The sequence below is a fragment of the Canis lupus genome, chromosome 25, assembly GCF_003254725.2.
Source record: "Canis lupus dingo isolate Sandy chromosome 25, ASM325472v2, whole genome shotgun sequence".
NCBI lineage: Eukaryota > Metazoa > Chordata > Mammalia > Carnivora > Canidae > Canis > Canis lupus.
Window position 1 is genome coordinate 13,837,086 of NC_064267.1, and position 20,890 is coordinate 13,857,975.

The 20,890-nt window shown below is 37.5% G+C and overlaps 1 protein-coding gene across 16 annotated transcripts in view; it reads right to left on the minus strand.

Moving 5' to 3' along the window:
- The window catches only part of ATP8A2 (ATPase phospholipid transporting 8A2), a 569,987-nt gene that overhangs the window by 359,815 nt on the left and 189,282 nt on the right, over positions 1–20,890 (minus strand). For all 16 annotated transcript variants that reach the window (XM_025462677.3, XM_035717600.2, XM_025462679.3 and 13 more), the window contains one exon: positions 13,436–13,500. In XM_025462677.3, coding sequence (XP_025318462.1) covers positions 13,436–13,500 — 65 coding nt within the window. The remainder of the gene's footprint in view (positions 1–13,435; positions 13,501–20,890) is intronic.

A 20,890-nucleotide genomic window follows, 5' to 3' on the forward strand; every position in this document is an offset into this window, starting at 1 on the left:
AGCAGCTTCATTGTTCCAGTACTCCTCATGCCTCTCTGGGCTCCCATAATTCCTTCAGTTTTTCCTGAGAATCCCTTACTATCTTGTCTTCTCTTCAGTACTTTTTAAAATATATTTTTAAAATATTTTATCCAACAGTTTTACTTGTAGTAAACTGTTGGATTTTTTCAGTAGGAGAGCTGGTTATGGTAACCTCACCTACCATTACTGGAAAACAAACTGGAGTGCAAGTCTTTAATTACATGGCTTACATTTAGAGAATTGGGAGTTCTTTCCATTTTAATGTTAAGAGGCTGGTTAAGCAAGCTCCTTCTCATCATCCAAGAACCTAATAAAAATGCATGTTGGATGTAGTCCAGGAGAATGCTATTCCACATGTTCCTGCAAGGTCTTAAAGCACCTACTGACTACCACTAGGCATCAACTTTTTACCAGCATGAAATCTCTCTGCCTCACATAGGGAATCCTGCTAGAAAAAGGAAATTTTAACTATTAACAAAACCTTAAATCCTACAATCTCTAAAGAAGGACATGGTCTCCCTTTTGGACAAATTTTATTGTTATTAATGTAATTATTCATTGCTCTAGAGCTTAAAACAAACAAATTTCCTAACGAGATGGTTTTTCCAGTATCCTAAATGAGCATACTTACAAGATAAACATACAGCTAGCCAACATTTGCCAATCACATGCCACTTCCCCGCCTGATACCCATTCCAGCACACTCCCTCCCCCAAGATGACAAATCTTCCAGATAGCATCAAGGTCATCTCGGAAGCAGTATCAAATCTTGCATGAAGAACCATGTACTTCATGGGGCACCTGGGTGGCTCAGTGGTTGAGTGTCTGCCTTTGGCTCAGGTCATGATCCAGGGGTTCTGGGATCAAGTCCTGCATCAGGCTCCCTAAAGGGAGCCTGCTTCTCCCTCTGCCTATGTCTCTGTGTCTCTCATGAATAAATAAAATCTTAAAAAAAAAAAGGACCATCTACTCCAGTGTCTTCTAACATTTTCCCCCCTAGATTCCTCAGCTCACTGTGCAGAGGGAAGCTCACGTGATTACGCTCAAGATGTAAAAGCATATGCTCCTAACTAACCCTGGGCCAGGTACCAAAGTCACTTTCAACTCACCTGTTCTATTTTAACATTTAAAATTACTGAAGTCCTAGAGAGCAGGGCAGTGCCACTGATGCCCATGTACTGAGGGACAAAATCAGAAATCTAAGTGAAATTAAATATAGGGACTTATGCCATCCACATATTGAGTATGTTGAGAAATCTCCTTACAAAACTGTAAGTATCTATACATGCTCATGTGGTCTTTCAGCTTCTAAAGAGATTTTTATAGGGTCGGCACCTTGCCACAAATTCTAACACTGCTCTCATGAACTTAACATGCTTATTTGCTGAGGACTTGCACATAACTTACAAGCCAATAATAAATTTCTGTATGATTTAAGTTAACAATATAAACATGGCAACCCATAAATTAGCTAATACAAACAACGTGTCATGAGGAGTTGGTAGATTGAATGGATTAAAAAAAGGCTTGGCATATTAAATTCTAAACACACATATCACATCACCAATTGCTATCTTGCAAAAATGTAAGAAGACCTCTCTTCTCTTTCCCTCTAGGACTTGCTTATCTGTTGTGTGTATTTTAAGTGTAGATATTGAGACTGATGAAGGCAAGTCCAGAAGGAAGAATAAAAAAGGAAGAGTGTTTCTTAACATGCTCCTCAGGACTGCTCTGATCTTTCCAATTCTGCAGGAATGAAAGGAAACCATGGATAAATAGAAGCAATTCAGTAAGTTTCATAATGGAATTCTAAGAAAAATAAATTCAAGAAATTCTTAAGAAAACCACCATCAACAACAAAGTCAAGGTCATATTTTGACTAAGAATTGAGTCTGCAAGGTCAATATCTAAGTTCTCTTCTCTGTCCCTAAGTGTTTTTTTGTCAGATAAATCAGATTTTAGTTTTATTCTGCTAAACTTTTCAAATCATTTACCACACACAAAGCTATCCTGTCAATTCTCTAAAGAGAGAACTGAAATAACATAAACTATAACTCATGGATTCAATGGAACAGAAAATCCCAAATTTAAATAGAGATATAAAAATAATCAGCCCCTAAAACTAAAATCTATTATCTAAGTTCTGCAAATGCCACATAAATAACAAATAGAAGACCTTCAAACTCAGACAATGCTAAAGTAGTTGTATATAGCCATGAAATAAAAATTTACCATGTAATTATAATAAAAATTAGCTTTAATGAAATGAAACTGTTTTTACATTCAGTTTGGCATTATAGCTTTTGTTATTTCTACATAAATGCAGTAGGATTCTTAGTCCTACTTGAATCCCTTTGTGGAGATTTATCAATTCAGTCTTGTCTACTACTAAAACTATAATGAAACTGAACAGTAAGCTATTTATATGTCTGCAATGATTTCCTTTTCAAGATACACCAGACTTCAGTTTTATTCTGCAAAATCATTTTCAATTACATATTTAATCTCTATGTTATTGCTTAAATTACACATGCACCACCCTCCAGCTCAGATCCTGGCTGCAGACTCTGGCAGCAGCTGCCACACATGTCAAAGGGTTGGTTATTATGTTCAATAGGAGCCACATGTGCCAGTCGGCCACAACAATTTGTACCCTATGAGCTAATTCAATCTATCAGATTTTGCTAATGTTTTTTTCAAGGAACAAAGGGTGATTCCTAGTACTCATGATTCAGAAACAAAATAAATGTTATGGAAGTGAGGCATCCTAGAAGTAGCACTTTCTCTTGAAATCCCAAAACAGGTAACTATTTAGGGACTTGGGAGAATCTGACAAATAAGCTGTACCAAATATTACTGCTCTGAAAATTTATATTTCATTAAGTCATCACTAAAAAATAGAATACAAAACCAAACTGATGGTTACCAGAAGGGAGGTGGGTGGGGCTTGGGTGAAATAGGTGATGGGGATTAAGGAGGCACTTGTGATGAGCACCGGGTTATATATGGAAGTGCTGAATCACTAAATTGTACACCTAAAACTAATATTACACTATATATTAACTAACTGGAATTTAAATTAAAAAAAAGAATAGAAAACAAGGAAAGGATTCACATTCATGTATTTGGGGAAAGAGGGTTGCTCTAGAACAATTTTACCCACAAAAAATGGAAGAGGGAAGGCCAACAAAAAGTTATGTCAGGCATCCTGGGCTCAAGACCCATAAGAAGAAAATAACATTTCAAACACTGATATCAATTCTTCATACAGATGCAAGTAAACTTCTGGTAAATCAGGGTGAAGTAACCTGCTTCAGATTTTTCTCCCAAGTAGCCAACAAGCAGTAGGAGTAAGTTTCATTAAAAACTCACCCTCGGTCCTTATACAGATAGCAGAGAAAATGGACATCTTTTTCTTCCTTTTGCATTAAGGACTGAGCACCTATGTTGACAGGGATATGGAGCAATAAAAATTTGTACACACTCCTGCAGAAAATAAAATTGGTAGAACCATCCTGGTGAAAAATTATGTAATACTGACTAGCCCAATTTCTGTTTCTAGGCACATACCTGAGAGATTCCTACACATGTATCTAAGAGACAAGTATATACAATGTTTTTGGCAGCATTTCTGATAATATAAAAAATGCAAAGCAATCCAAAATGTCTGCCACCAAGTTTTAAATCCCAAATAGCAACTAACTAGAACTAAATATATGAACGTGAGTGTCAAAAACATGAGTGAAAAAAGCAAACAGCACAAAGATACACATACAATAGGATTTCATTTACATAAACATGAAAAATGCCAGATAAATTTACATATAGCATATGGATATATACACAAGTATGGCAAATGTATGAAAAAATTCCAGAGGGTGGTTTCCTCTCAGGCAATTGGGATAAAGGAAGAGAACTAACAGCCCTTCAATTATCTGTAATGTTTTGTTTCTTTTAAAATCATTTTGGCAATCTCTCTTATCTCCTAGTTATGATTCATCTGCTGATTTCTTGCATCTTATATGTAGACAATCATTTTATATTATTAATGAAAGTTGTCTATTTTCATCCTTTGTTTCTTTATCCTGTCACATTGGAGATAGCACCTTTAATATAATGTTAAAAAGGACTGTTAGCAAGGAATGTGACTATCTCATCTTTATTTTTTTTTAAGATTTTTTTTATTTATTCATGAGAGACACAGAGAGAGAGAGAGAGAGGGAGAGAGAGAGAGAGGCAGAGACACAGGCAGAGGGAGAAACAGGCTCCATGCAGGGAGCCCAACGCGGGACTTGATCCCGGGTCTCAAGGATCATGCCCTGGGCCAAAGGTGGCGCTGAACCACTGGGCCACCAGGGCTGCCCTCATCTTTACTTTAAAAGGAATATTCTATCACCATTGGTTTTGGTAGATACATCTTATCAGTTTAAGAAAGGCTACTTCTATTTCAGGATGAAAAGTTTGTTGCTTACTGATAAATCCTCATTAAAATTTTTTTTCTGTATCTAATTAGATAATTGCATGGGTTTTTTTCTTTTATCTGTTAATGAGATGGAAGTATATTATCAGATTTTTTTTTAAGAAAACACATTTACATTTCTGGAATTAAACCCAGCTAGATCATAATGTACGGTTTTTTTTGTTTCTTTCTTTTTTTTTTTTTTTTTTTACATTCCTGGATTGGGTTTGCCATTGTTTTATTAAAGAATTTTACCTCTCAAGTTCACAGCTGAGATTGGCCTATAATTTTTCTTTACCATTCTGTGCCTACTGGTTTTGACTCAAAGGTTACATTAGCATCAAACTATGTTGAAAGGTAGTGAGACTTATTTTCTGGAAGATTTTTCTTTTTTTTTAATTTTTTTTATTTTTATAAATTTATTTTTTATTGGTGTTCAATTTGCCAACATATAGAATAACACCCAGTGCTCATCCTGTCAATGCCCACCTCAGTGCCCATCACCCAGTCACCCCCACCCCCCGCCCACCTCCCCTTCCACCACCCCTAGTTCGTTTCCCAGAATTAGGAGTCTTTCATGTTCTGTCTCCCTTTCTGAAATTTCCCACTCATTTTTTTCTCCTTTCCCCTTTATTCCCTTTCACTATTTTTTATATTCCCCAAATGAATGAGACCATATAATGTTTGTCCTTCTCCGATTGACTTATTTCACTCAGCATAATACCCTCCAGTTCCACCCACGTCGAAGCAAATGGTGGGTATTTGTCATTTCTAATGGCTGAGTAATATTCCATTGTATACATAAACCACATCTTCTTTATCTGGAGGATTTCTCTATAAAATTGCAACTGTTTCTTTTAATGCTTGATAAAACTAGACTATAAACATTGCAAGACTGTCTGGTGTTCTCTTCCTAGGGAAGATTCTAAGTAGTGATACCACATCTTTAATAGTTGTGGGGGTTTTCTATTTCCTTCAATCTGATGCTGACAGTTTTGTATTTTGCCTGCTGTCATTTATAACTATGTCTATAATAACAGCAATCTGGCCTATTAAAAGCACTCAAATATTTGTTGATATAAGTTTGGAAATTAAACATACATTTCTCTATTTTCTGAGCATTCTCTTTCATGTGGTTTTTATTTTTATATCAATGAAGAGGAAAACCCCCTATTTTTAAAAGCAGCATTTTTAAATCTGTGTTCCTGTCACAAGAGTTACTCAACAAAAAAGAAATTCAAATAAGTTTGGTTAACAAAATATTCTATATCTAATTCTTTAAGATTTACAGTACAATAAATTTATTAAAGATTGCATAAACTTATAGTAGAGAAATCTGTTATTTTAACTCTGTATCTCACCAAAATAGCCATAGATCCCATTTCTTCCATAATGCTTAACATTTCAAAACATGTTTTAGAAAATCAACAACAATCAGGAAACACGTATGTTGCATTGTGAATGAAGAGAACCAAAAATATAAATATCATAAATACATTAATATACAAATATGTGGATATAGTCTACCAATATATATAAACACACATATATAAGTATATATCTATACAGAGAAATAAATAAAAATTTATGTGGGTGTAAATATATGTGTATGCAGAAATAAAATAGATGTTCTACTTGCCTCAGAAAAGTTCTTAGACTCTTGACCAAATTTTTAATTGTAATTCTTTGGGTAGTGGGATTCCAAGCGATTTTTTTTGTTGTTGTTTATATTTATTTTTCTACATTTAATGGATTGATTCTAGAAAGGGAGTAAATGAGGTTTAAAACTATTAGATTACCATAAAATCTAAGTTAGCCTCAGAACAAAGGGTGATAAACACTCCCACTAATCAAGTGAACTTCATCAAAGGTTCTGTCTTAGATACACCTTGGAAGTCACTCCAAGCAAAACATGCTCAGGTCTATCTAAGTTACCTCATAATGGAACAACAATGCTTAGAAACCAGACACAGAATCAACTTCATTGATGGAGGAATTTGACAGACTTAAACCTCTGATGTAATTTTTCCTCCTATGATACTCTGGCTGCACTGTCACAGCAAAGAAAGTTGTTATCTCAGGCTAAGAATGCCATCATTAAGCAGTTGTCATGATATACCTTTATGATACACCATGCAATTACCGATTATCTCCACTTAGGCAGTCAGCAGTAGTTAAGAGTCATCAGGGACCTTGACAGGTTATGCCTTCCTGTTCTCTATGCTGTTGATGCTTTCAAGGATACCATTAGCAATAGAGGTGGACAAAGCCTTCTCATTCACTCCCATCAAGGCTGGATTGCATAGACATGGATCACCGTAAATAAACCCATTGGATGGGAATGATTTTTGACATAGCTACAGTAGAACAAAAGAGTACTACCAACTCTATTTTGTAAAAAAAAGTAGGTTTAAAGTTCTGATTGAATCAATTATTTCAAAACCATTTGTGACAAATACCCACCACTTTCACTTAAACAGAAAATGTTAAAAGAATATTCTTTTTGTTGATAATTTATTTTTTATATCACATTTTATGATAGATTAATAGAAGAATAAATTACCCATAAACTTGCTTATCAGAATAAGGAAAGAGGTCACCATACCAACCAGAGTTCTGTCAAAAGTTCCGTTAAAACTCACAGTAATCTCTATACATTCTTTCTCCCATTCTTCTCCACCCAACTCTTTGAACCCCCTCCAATCAGACATTTACCTCTATAACACCCCCCAAACAACTCTTTTTTTTTTTTTTCCCCAAACAACTCTTAAAAGGTCACTGCTGACCTCCACTTGCTGAATCCAGTAACAAATTCTCAGACCTCATATCACTGGATCTGTAAAGTAGCAACTGATACAGTTGTTTGTCCTTCTTAAAGCCCTAATTCTTTTTTTTTCCAAGATTTTATTTATTTATGATAGACATAGAGAGAGAGAGAGGCAGAGACACAGGCAGAGGGAGAGGCAGGCTCCATGCCAGGAGCCCGACGTGGGACTCAATCCTGGGGCTCCAGGATCGCGCCCTAGGCCAAAGGTAGGCGCTAAACCACTGAGCCACCCAGGGATCCCTTTAAAGCCCTAATTCTATATTTGGTTTCCAAGATACCAACCTCTTATTTCTCTTCCTACTTCAATGGCCACATCCGTCTGGCCTCCTTTGCTGGCTCTCATCTCCTAATCTGTTACACAATAAACTTCCCCAGAGCTAAATCCTTTTTTTTTTTTTTTAAGAATGAATGAATGTGGGATGCCTGGGTGGCTCAGCCATTGAGCGTCTGCCTTTGGCTCAGGTCCTGATCCCGGGATCCAGGATCGAGTCCCACATCGGGCTCCTTGCGGGGAGCCTGCTTCTCCCTCTGCCTATGTCTCTGCCTCTCTCTGTGTCTCTTATGAATAAATAAAATATTAAAAAAAGAATGAATGAATGTAAAAAAAAAGAATGAATGAATGTATTTATTTGTTTGCTTGTTTGAAAGAGACAGAGAAAGTGCATTAGATTGGTGAGGAGGAGCAGAAGGAGAAGGACAAGCAGACTCCCCGCTGAGTGTGGAGCCTCATGGGGGGCTTGATCCCACACTCTGAGATCATAACCTGAGCTGAAATAGAGTCAGATGCTTAACCAACTGAGCCACCCAGGCCTCCCTACAACCCCAGAGCTTAATTCTTAACCTCTCTGCCATCTCTAATCAATACTGAGGGTCCCATCAAGTCTTAGAGTTTAAAATGGTACATTGACTATTGACTACTCCCAAGAATCTCTTTCCATCCTGGACCTGTTCTCTGAATCCCAGACTTGTATGTTCAACTGCCTGGCAATATCTCATCACCATGCAATCCTAACATGCCCAGAAAAGACTTCTGATTCCCTCAACTACACTTGCTCCTCCTACAGTCTTCATCTCAGAAATGGCAACTCTATCTTTCTAGTTGCTCAGAGTTAAACCCTTAGAGTCCTATCTTCTTAAATCCCAACATCAATATATTAACAAATCCTGTCAGTTTTACTGTGAAAATACTTTATGCCCAGAACCTCACCACCTCCCATCACCAACACTGCCAATGTTCTGATCCAACTTTCCCCATCACCTCCTACCTGGCTTGGCACAACAGCCTGCTAACTGGGCACTCTGTTCCTGCTTCCACCTCCCTTTAGGTCTACACCCATCCTAGCAGCCAGATACTGTCAAAAAGTAAATCACATCCTATCACTCTGTTGCTCGGACTCCACCAATGACCACCCATTTCATTCAGAATAAAATCCAAGTCATAATAACAACCTACAAAACTACAAGGTGAAGCTCCTGCCATTTCTCTGACTCCCTCACACACTCCACAGCTGAACTTGCTGCTCAAGAGAGTAGGAAGGCACCAGCCTTGGAACTTGGGTGAACCACCTTCCTGGGACACTAGTCCCTAGATATAGAATGATGATGATATGCCAGGACAACAGGTATAAACTGAAACTATCCCAGGCAAAGGGAGATGTGCAGTCCCCTGTCCAGACAAGCACCCAGGCTCCCACCCTCCACCTCTGCTCAAATACCATCCTATCAGAGAGAATTACCAACCAACCTATGTAACAGAGTAATGTCTGCTCTTTCTGCTTTTCATGTTCCCTTCATCCTGATTTATATTCCTCAAAAACTTAACAGTCTCTCTGCCCTTTATTTTTTTTAAATTTTATTTATTTATTCATGAGAGACACAGAGAGAGACAGAGGGAGAAGCAGGCTCCATGCAGGGAGCCCGATGTGGGACTTGATCCGGGGACTCCGGGATCAGGTCCTGTGCTGAAGGCAGATGCTCAACCACTGAGCCACCCAGGCATCCCTCTCTCTGCCCTTTAAATGTTAAGTACCTTTGGAGGATTAAAATAATTATTAATTTAACATGACTAAATTAAATCAGATAAAAACTTGCTCATGCAACATTTCTAGTATACCACAAAAAAGATGTTGAAGAAAAAATATAGTTATAAATGATCTTACCAAGTACATAAGTATTATTGGGATGGCAGGGGGAAAAAAGGGAGAGGAATTTTTTAAAAAATATCTTACTACCAGCCTTAGAAAGAAGAAAGTTTCACTACTTTTTTTTTTTATTTTTTATTTTTTTTTAGTTTCACTACTTTTAAGAATTGCTAGGAAGTTTGAGAGCGAGAACTCACACTGAGCATCTGGCACTCACAAAGAAGCATTCAACACACAGGAGCTTTAATTATTGGAGAAGCGGTTTTGTCCACAGCTTAAGATATACAACTCACATTTTCTGCAATGCAAGCATTTCTAAACATATCTTTCTCAAGTGTTTTCTTCCTACCAAAAAAAAAGCCATCATCATAGCGTGCATTAAAACATTACCTTCATCTTCTTTTTAATTATTGAAGTATAATTGACATATGATGTTGTGTTGGTTTCAAGTATGTAACACTGATTCAACAATACTATGCGTTACTCCAAGCTCACCATGATAAGTATAGTCAGCATCTGTCACTAAACAACATTATTACAATATTAACTGTATCCCCTATGCTATTTCTCAGACTTCTCATCTCTATGACTTATTTACAGATGGTCAACAGACATATGAAAAGGTGCTCAATATCACTAACCATCAGAGAAATGTACATCAAAATCACAAGGAGATATCACCGCACACCTGTCAGAATAGCTAGTATCAAAAAGACAGAGGTGTTTGTAAAGATATGGAGCAAAGCAAACCCCCGTGAACCATTGGTGGTGATGTAAATTGGTGCAATCACTATACAAAACAGTATGGAGATTCCTCAAAAAAGTAAAAACTGAAATACCATATTATTCAATAAAACCACTACTAAGCATTTACCCAAAGAAAACAAAAACACTAACTCAAAGGATAAATGCATCCCTATGTTTATTGCAGCATTATTTATAATAGCCAAGACATGGAAACAACCCAGGTGTCCATCAACAGATAAATGGATAAAGAAGATGTGGTACATACACACACACACACACACCAATATTTTGGCCATACTCGGCCAAAAAAAAAGAATGTAATTTCACCTTCATCTGGAAGCAGCAAATGACAGTATACCTGTGGGTATATACTGTGGGTACGAATGTGTGCTTACATATTGTAAACGTACTTTAGGTAACTTACGATGGAGCCACCTGTCACTAGAAAAGAGACCAAACTAGAAAAGTGGGTTTTTGTAAAAGAAAAATAGAAAATAAATAGTAACTATGACTTACTAGGAGAATTTGCTGTGAGTCAAAGACTTTTCTAAGCACAGACATCAATCAGGATTTGAACGAAGTCAGGCATTCCAGAACCTGCTTCCTTAACCGCTATATGCTATTAAGTCTGACAACTGTTTTGTGCTTTGCCATGAGAACAACAGAAACAAACTTCTGAGTGGCACACAAAGTGTTCACGGTGACTCTACATGTCATTACAAAGTAAAGGATCTGTTGTATGTTAAAGACCTTTTATAAAATCAACCACATCAGTGAGGTCCCATAGCATTCTGGGTACTCCTGACTCCCCCTTCTTGCCTACAAATTCGCCAGTACTAAATATTGTTTGCTGACGGATTTTCACGATCTATTTTTCCATCCTCTTCTATGTTTTTCTCTATATTGCAAGGACAGCAAAGCTAAAGACAGCATTTCCCAGACTCCCTTATTAACAGGATTCAGGGTGGATTCTATCAACAAGATACACTTGTGTAAGATTTGGAAGATAGAAAAAAGAGAGCTATTCCTTTTCACCAGGGGAAGTATACTACATTCTACCCCCGCAGTACCAGCTGCATGGGTGTGGTAAGCTGGAATATCAGTAGTGATTTCCTCACCTGCTTGGGTCTCAAGGCAGTGAAGGATCCTCAAGGAAGAAGATGATCTTACCACCAGTGGGGAAAAAATGCCAGTTATCTATGACAAGCAGCATCAAAGCAGTTATTTAAATTATCATCTATGATATTTCTTTCTCTGCTTTTCCAGCCATCCTCTTGCTTCTTCCCTAGAACACCCTACTCTTCTTTTCTTTTCTGAGCCAGCTGTTACCCTAGAGTTCTCAAAATCAGAGACAACTGGCCAAGTTCCAGGAGCAGCAAAGAAAAAGTCAAGTGGTGCAGACCTTCAAACTTGAAATTAGTATTTATTAAAGATGACCTGACAGAGGAGGAAGTGGGTTTATCAAATTCTGCTTCTAGACATCAAAAAGTAACTGCGACACCAGACTTGTAAACAGCTAGAAAGTTGGAAACAATAAATATGAAACACTGGATAGGAAACTCAGGACTAGGATCCTTTTAAGAAGTGAAGTAAATGAGATGAGCTTGCACTTATATGTGAGATGAAGTGAGAGAAGCTAGATCCAATGTTTCTAATTCTTGGGTCATTTCCTTTGTTTCTCTCTCATCTGCTTCAACCTCAGAGCTCTACAACCTAAAAAGCTCAACTTGGGAGCTTCACAAGGATCTACTATATACCTAATTTATTTCCCTAGTATTCTGCTTTTATTCCATTCCTACCAAATGAAATATTTTGAGAACAGGAATGCCTTCACCCTGACTAAAGAATGAGGTGCAGGGAACAAAATGAAAGGGGAGGAGGGGAAGGGGAAAGAAGCAAAGGACTCTAGTTAGAAATATGTAAAATGTAAGTATGGAACAGAAAAAAGTACATAGAAATTGTGCCTCTGTTCAACATATACTGAGTACATGAAAGTCATTATACAAAAAGATGATGTTTAACACTGGTTAGGAAGAAGAATTCTTAACAGGTTGTCAAGAGAAACCAGGCACATCCCAAGAAACTTATTTGGTTTCACAAATTACTCCTTGATCTAGGTCAACCAAAAGTCCAAATTTGAACCTATGGCCTTAGAGTGCTATGTAACATCAAAGTCCATCTCTTGGATTCCATAGAACCCCTGGCATGAAAGGAAACTATAGCCTCACTTCTGAGTTATGACCATATGAGACTTAATTTAAGATTGTGGATGCCTTGGAACTAGAGGATCATCAGCAAACAAGGGAGCTCCTGGCACAGATATTCTGGGTGTGCTCATAGGCTATGTAGATTCATTCAAGGGTGAAGCTCCCAAGCCATGGAGCAGTATCTTGCCAATGGTGCTTTGGAAAGTACACAGACTCACCCCCTGACTCCTGCCTTTGGAGTCCTGAAGAGGTAGAGCATGTGTTGGCCTTCACAGTTGGATTCGGGGCCTCCCAGATCTACAAGTATAAATGTCCTGCACCATATCTCTTTCCTTTCACTAACCCTGTCATCTGCGCTTAGAAGAGGCTTTAAATATACTGCCTGAAGGGTGGTCCTGGGTTCCAAGAAGTAAAGCCCTTGTGACAAGTCCTGACAAATGGAATCTCATTGCTCAGATGGTTTCTCCATATCAAACTACTTCCCAGGTCACTGGTTAAACTCAAATCAGTTCCCACCCCTGGTCTCATCAGAGGCTTTAGGTCATGACTGGGCCTGTACAGGTCTATAAAATGCTCAGAGAACCATGCTGTTCAATCCTCCATGTGGCATTGGAATGTCAGGGGAATTAAGTGTATATGTAGCCTACTCCTATATAAATTCAAACAACCTGACACATGAGTATTACCTTTGTTAAAATGTGTGCTAGAAAGAAAATCCCACAAGTCTCCTTAGTAACCTATTCTGGAGTGAACCATCACCGTTTAGCCAATCAAAATAGGTCCCATTCACATTTTAAATGCACAATTCTAGATAAACAAAGGAAAGCATCATGAAGCAGTGTTCCAAATTTACTATTTTTGGTATTTAAAGATAGGAATTTATGACAACTATTCATAAATAACAAAAGAGAGTAAGTTTTATAATTGTTTTTTAGTTAAAAAAGAAAAACTCTCATTATCAGTTACAATAGAAATAAATAAACGAAGAGTTTAATACAGTAAAAACAAACACTACTTTTGAAAAACCACTTACATCCAAAGAATCTTCCTTCAACAGGATAAGGGCCATATTCTGTGATACCAACCGGCAGGAATATCCTAGAGTTGAATAAAGAGCAACACAAGTGAGTTAGTTTATCATTCCTTCCTTGAATTCATCACTTTTCAATAGCTTTTTTTTTTTTAAGATTGTATTTATTTATTCATGAGAGACCAAGAGAGAGAGGCAGAGACACACAGAGAGAAGCAGGCTCCATGCAGGGCGCCCAATGTGGGACTTCATCCAGGAACTCCAGGATCACTCCCTGGGCCAAAGGCAGGTGCTCAACTGCTGAGCCACCCAAGCGTCCCTCAATAGCTATTTAAATTCAGCCTCCCTTCTTACAGCTTTCTTATTACCTTTTTAAGCCTGTTGGGGAAGACAAAGGAATTGGACAAGCGGCAGGGTAGGAAATATAAGTTCTTTAAGTAGATTTTGATTCTTGCAGACAGCTTGAATAGAGCTAGCTGGGGAAGTCTTCATAACTATTGGCTAAAACAAGTATTTGTCAATTTTCTGTGGATTTTTATTTATGCTTGTATAACATCAGTGTAAGTTTTGAATTATCTTTTAAAAACAGCTAACACTTTAGGAAGATACATGGAATCTAATGGTGCTTCCAAATCAGCATAAACAAGTCTACCCTACTATCAAGATTCATTTGTTTGTTTAAAAAGTAGGTAACTCTCACAACAGATTTCAAAGGAATACTACGTACATCAAGGGAATCACTTTTCCTACCCAAGTTCAAAGCAGTCCCTACTTCAAGAATTAAACCTTAGTTAAAAAAAAAAAAAGCTTTAGAACAAAAGTACATATTCCAAAACTGATTCTTATCAATAATTTCCATCACATTTAAAAATAATTATCATTATAGGCTAAAGAAGATACTCTTCTACTTTTCCTCTCAGAAGGTGAACATATTTCCTCTGAACCACTTCCCTACTCAGGCTTTGCAATCCACTCCAAAATACCTAGAGACACTGTGTGATACCACAGACCAGGATGAGAGATCCCCCCCTCAAAGTAGCATACTAGAAAAGAGCAGGTCCAGCAAATCCTAAGACCTGGGATGTCTGTCAGGACTGGACTCTTTCTTTCCAGCTACCCTCGGTGTCCCTTGAGAGAGCTGGCACTTCTCACCAACCTCCAATCTCAATTTATATCATTGAGAAAAAGCAAGAAAAGAATCCCTCCACCTAGAAAACTGGCACTCACAGGTTTTTTTTTTCCCCCTCAGCACCTGAAGATAAAAGATTAATGATTCTCAGAAACATGAAATGAATCATCAGCACAGAGAATTACAACCTCTGAGCAAGTATCTATCTGGGTGACAATCTCAAGGAAGGGGCTCAACTAGTGCTGTCCCAAGGCAAGTAGGACCCTGGATCCTCCTCCACAGAACAGCTAAAATATCCATTCCCACAGATGGCATATTTAAGTGGAAAAGGAATCAGGCATTTAACTAATGGCAAGTCCCAGAGCTGCTGCATTTAAGTGACAATTCCACTCAATAGGGCTTTTCCTATGCTGAGGAAACCCTATTAAAAGGCACCAAATAGATTCAAGACACACAAAAATTAAGACCAAGAAAAAACTTGTTTTGCTGTTGTTGTTTAGGAAGGAGAGAGACAATAAATATTTGTTTATTTTGGAATGTACAAAGTATATTCTTCACTAACAACTGCCATTTCAGAAGAATACTTTGTAGATCACCTCAGAACACAAGTCTTTAAGCACAAACTTACGGTTTTTCATTCAAATATTTTTTAAAGCAATACCATAAAGATATAGTCCAGACCGTTAACAGTAGTTACCTCAAGGAAATGAGATTATTTTGCTTGTTAAAACCACTATACATTATCTTAAAAACTAAAACAAACTGAATGATTTAAAATCATAATGCCACATGGGCAAATGCCTGTTTAACCTCTAAGACAAAATAAAGGGAAGAAAGACAAAACAATTTTCTATACATCTTCAAACTTGTTCAAGTCCATATTTTAACAAAAATGATGAGTAAAAATGAGACTTTCCCACAATGCCATTCAAAGTTCTGCCTGATAGGACTGACATAATTGAAGTCTTTGTCTACCATTAAAATTTTACAAATGTATTCTTTTTTCCTATCAATTCTTAGATCAGGTCCAGAAGGGAGGTCTACACTTTATTTTCATTTACAATAGGGGATGTTGCACCTTTACTTATATCCCACTATGGGAGGACTACTCCTTCTTTATATTCCCAGAGACCTCAAGCAACTTCATGCAACATAGACTGTTACGAATTTAGTATAACTAATGCAAAAGGATTTGCCAGTAGTTTTAGATTTGAACAACAGCTGCAGAAGTGAGCTATAATTTTTAAACCCTAGCTTGTTGCTTTATTTTCTATTTTTCAGTTTCAGCAAAATGCTGCTTGACAACTGAAGCTGCACAAAGATATTATGGAAAAACTCTAAGTATTTTTCTAGTCATTGCAGGAAAGGCAAGAAATAAAACCACTGACACATCCATGAATTTAAAAACACAAAACTAAAGGTTTCTGGAAATAGGTTTTGTGTTTTTTTTTTTTTAATTTGGAAAATGAAGTGAGATTCTGCTTAGAGAATTATCACACAGAACACCTGCAGTGACAGAACATGGAAGTTAAACACAGTTAATTGTGACTTAGCTAATGTGGCAAATTAAATTATGTCAACCCCAGTTTGGTGTGCTTGATTTCTAATGTTTGTGGATAAAATGAGATCAACTCTTGGAGAAGAGCCAGGTATGAAATGTCAATCCACACTTGTAAATTGAGGTCTAGTTCTTTAATCTTGCAATCTAAAAAAACGACCATAAAAATCAATGAGAGAAGAACCTCTGGGATTTCACTTTTTACTGTAGCTGAAATTAACAGCATACTACAAAAGTGTTTAGTCTTTCTACTACCTGAGTATAACCAATATTCAAAGCAATCAAAACATTACAGACTTAATGGTACTTAGAACAGGACTTCGTTTTAAGAAAATAATCATCCATGCTAGAAAGTATCACCAAACCAAATCTCTCAGATCTTGCAGTCATTCTCTCTCTCTTTTGAGATAAATTCACATTGTCAAAGATACTCAAATCCAGACTTCTTTGGAGACATTTCTGGAAGGGTTAGGAACAGTTTGTCCTTACTAACCATGTATCTTAGGGTCAGTTTAAAAAAGCTACCAATTGCTAGGCTTCAGCATGGTTCTAAACCTTCAGTAAGTGTGTTGGTCCTAAATATTTTCAGAGACAGTCTGATCAATATTTGAGGATAAAGGTATGAAACACATTGCCAGACATCAGGAATGGGTAATAAAAGGTGGTATTCTTAATCTATTCCAGATGGGGTCAAAGAGGCTCAGTACAGAGTTCTCCATAATCCAGAGAGCCAGGAAGCTAAGGACTCATCCACAGAACCACATATCTAGGCAGCTTTCCCTCCAGATCCTTCTCAGTACAGCTGCATCACAGGTAAGAGCACATGTCCTCAGCCTTGCCTCACGAACCCTCTCCCCCCACCAAACTAGACTGTCCTGACCCATTCTATGCTCAGACTTTTTACTTCATTTTTTTTTCAATTTAAATTAAATTAGCCACCACATAGTACATCACTAGTTTCAGATGTAGAGTTCAATAATTTACCAGTTGCCTATAACACCCAGTGCTCATCACATCACATTTCCTCCTTAATGCCTTTTATTTTAAATAAATTCTTAAAGGCTCAAGTTTTAAACCTATGTTATCTATGAAGCTTCCCTGGTCTTTTTTGACTCATATATTTATCCTTCTGGGAAGTCGATTATCAACTGTCACAGGTACATGCTCAGATGTTCAGCACTTTCATAGTCTTTGTGATCTAGGCTAAGTTGCTTGGTATTTCTGTGCCTCAGTTCTATCTTTAAAAAAGGGTTGATGGCTATCTCCAAGGAATCAAATATAAAACTGACAGAGAGAACTGAGCACAGTATTTGGCACATTATAGCCAACATTCACTATTATTAACACTAGTCATACTTAATATCTATCCTGCACAATTAGTACTGTCTCATCTACTTGACTCTCTGCTTTGTCTCAGAATTAATTCCTGCCCCAATTAGGGAATGTGAGTTCCCTGAGCCTAGAGTACAGCATCTGGCAACAATGCCCCAGCTGCAGGTAATCAAGAAATAACGGGGCTGACTTTTTTGTGAAAAGCAACACTCAGATTGAGACCACCACCAATGTCCCAGCTTCACTGAAAACAGAATTGTCTTCCTTTCAGTGGGCAAGGCAAGCTACAGGCAATAATAGGAGGAGCAGGCACCATATTTATTCACTTTTTAAAAAATTAAACTTCTAAGACTGTAAGATGTGGTTTAAAAGTATTAAATGAGTAACAACAATTTAGAAATGGTTTATAATAAAAGCTCTTTCCTACTTAATGACTTCAAAATGAAATACACACTAGGATTTTGTTCTCATTCATCCTACATCCATTAGAAAAAAATTAGAGATTCCATAGACTTCACATCTATTGTATACCTATTTAATAGATGTTTTATTCAGTGGTAATAAGGAAATGACACGATTCACAAAGGCTACATCTGAAATTTCACTTTAGACTAACGGATGCCAAATTTTTAAGCTAAAAAAGAAAATTGCCAACTCCTTGAAACACAGCTAGTTAGCATACATTCAAGCCCAGCACAGCAGGATTCTGGCATCATGCCAGTTCCAAACTACCTAAACCCCACAGGCAAGAGGACTGTCTACATAGTATTCATTGGCTCCTAAGAGACACACAAATACCCTGGAACTTAATTTGACTAAATATTTCCAAGCTACAACTAAAAGTTACATTTTATAAATGTCTCTTAAACTGTGATAGATAAATGCAATGCTGAAGACAGTCAACAACCCCAAACAACAAACATACTGTCACCTCTAAAGGTGAACTCTTACTATACATACACTAAGAAAATGTGATTGAGTTGTAAGAGTCAACAGTCATAAGACATTTCTATCTCAGGGACGTTGACATATGATAACAATGTGCATCCTGGAAGGGCTGAAACACAAGACCATTGTCTCCCAGTCTTCAAATTTCAGAGAACAGTTATATGAAAGCCATGTGATTCTGTTTAAAATGAGCCCTGCAGCAGAAGTGAAGAGTCCTGAGACCTCATACCAACTTGGTCATTAAATAGAATATAACCTTCATAAACACTGAATTTCCCCCCTTGAGCTGTAAGACCATTCGTATGTAGACTGAAGATGGAATTCAGAAGGCACTCCTAGCAGAGTGCTGGCACTCAGCAGACATCCCATGAATTTGCTCTCTTGTCCTCCTTTCATGGAGAAGTAGAACTGCCAGACACTTGATCTTTCTCCCAAGTATCTTCTGAGTGCTCAAAACTGCAGATAGAATGCACTACAATGTACAGAATATCCAGTATTATGGAAGACAGATCAATAATGGCTCATATTACCCAGGATATGGGAACATGATTAGTAAACAGGCATACAATCCATACTGTATCTGGAGCATGACCTCATGCTGCTTATAGCTGTCACCTGTGGTCTGGCATGGACAAGTCTAACACAACGTCTGGATGTCTACACTTTGCTGAGCCTTCGGCATCATTTGCAGGCTCAACAGATATCCTAAATCAGAAAATGACATTTAATTCCTCGACACTGCCCAGGATTACCAATGAATTCTGAATACAAAGGGAAAAAGTAATTCAGGCAAAGCTCTTTCAAAGAATATCAGTTCCCTGGCTGTTGGCTGCATACTTAGTAACACCAAAGATATGTCTGAATCCTGATACACTAGAAAAAAAATGGGAGTAGAAAAAAGCCTTCAGAATACAAGACTTCAGCAAAGTCATCAGCTTTATTATATTTATATAATATAAAGCTTTATATTATTATATATAAGCAGGAAGCATCAACTTCTTGTGGTCTTGCACAGAGTATTTGCTAAGAAAGCTCAATTTTAAAATATCCAATGGCCATGAATGCTTCCAGTACTCAAACTACAAATGTTGCTATACTCTCTTTGAAAAAAAAGTACAGAATAATATAACCATTATTTTTACAAAGTCTTTGGTTGGGTATCAATTATCTTGTAAGGCTCAGAGAAGCCTTATGGCATTCGAGTCAAGCTTTCCTTTATGAATTATAAACCCATGAATTCATTTGCTTTCATTTGTGTCCATTCCAAACTCCTCCAGACTCTGATACACTCAGGTATGACAAAAAGAACAAACAAGAAAAGGGATGTGTGTGCTGCCCCAGGGCAGAGAGGTCATGAGACAGACAGTGGCCTTTTTCCAGCTAGTACAATGCCAGTGCACTCACATTCGCCTTTTTTTTAAAAAGATTTTTAAACAATTTATTTGGTAGAGGGGCAAGAACAGGGTGAGAGGCAGAGGGAGAAATAGCTCTCTGCTGCACAGGCTGCTTAATGCAGGGCTCGATCCAAGGACTTTGAGATCATGACCTGAGCCGAAGGCAGCCGCTTAACCAACTGAGCCACCCAGGCGCCCCTCACATTTGCTTCTTACAACAAACACAAGAAAGCACTTAAGGAAGGCATCTGGGGCTAGATGCATAAAAAGGTTAGTCCAGCAGGAACACTCAAGCTCTGTTTTCCAGATCTTATCATTACAGTGCAATTTTAACTCAAGGCATTACTCACTTCTTTGATATTGTTCTCAGAAAGCAGAAAGCACTCCCCTAAATTTCCAGCATTTCAGGGCAGCGGCCAACTTTATGTACCCTATATGAACAACAGGAGCCACATATCAGTAGCAGGTGTTTTAGCCCAAATTTATATGGGAAATCATACCTGAAGAGACAACATATATACATAGAGAGGGGGCCATTATACAAAAAGCAGGTGTTCACCTTCATTTTACAAAACATCACTGACATCACCAAAAGGCTACACACTCTGGGTTTTTATTTTCTAGTAGTAGTGAGGGATCTGCACAGAAACATGGACTTTTGTCCAGAAACATGCATTTGAAAGACAATACAAATCAATAGACAAAGTCTGTACCTGAAGCTTCAGAGACTGTTTATGAATCACATAACACTTGCCTATGACTTTAATTTTGGTTGTATGGGAGCCCAACTGCATGAGCCCAACCTTGCGAAGAAATGACTAAATGACTCTTGTCTACTAAACAAACAACAAAAAAATTCACTTCAGAGGGTAGGGTCCTTACATACTCATTTTATCACATATGCACCAGGGCTTGTCATGCCATGATGGTGCTAGAAGTACCAGATAACTTTTGAGTAACTTAAATAACAAAAATGAGATCTTTTCAAATTAGTCATTTCAACTCCTTTCACGCTGAAAATGTGCCTCTTTAACATCAATGAAGTTATCTGGTCTTAAAATTCCCTTTCTTCAATTCTCATTTCTGTGATGTTTAGC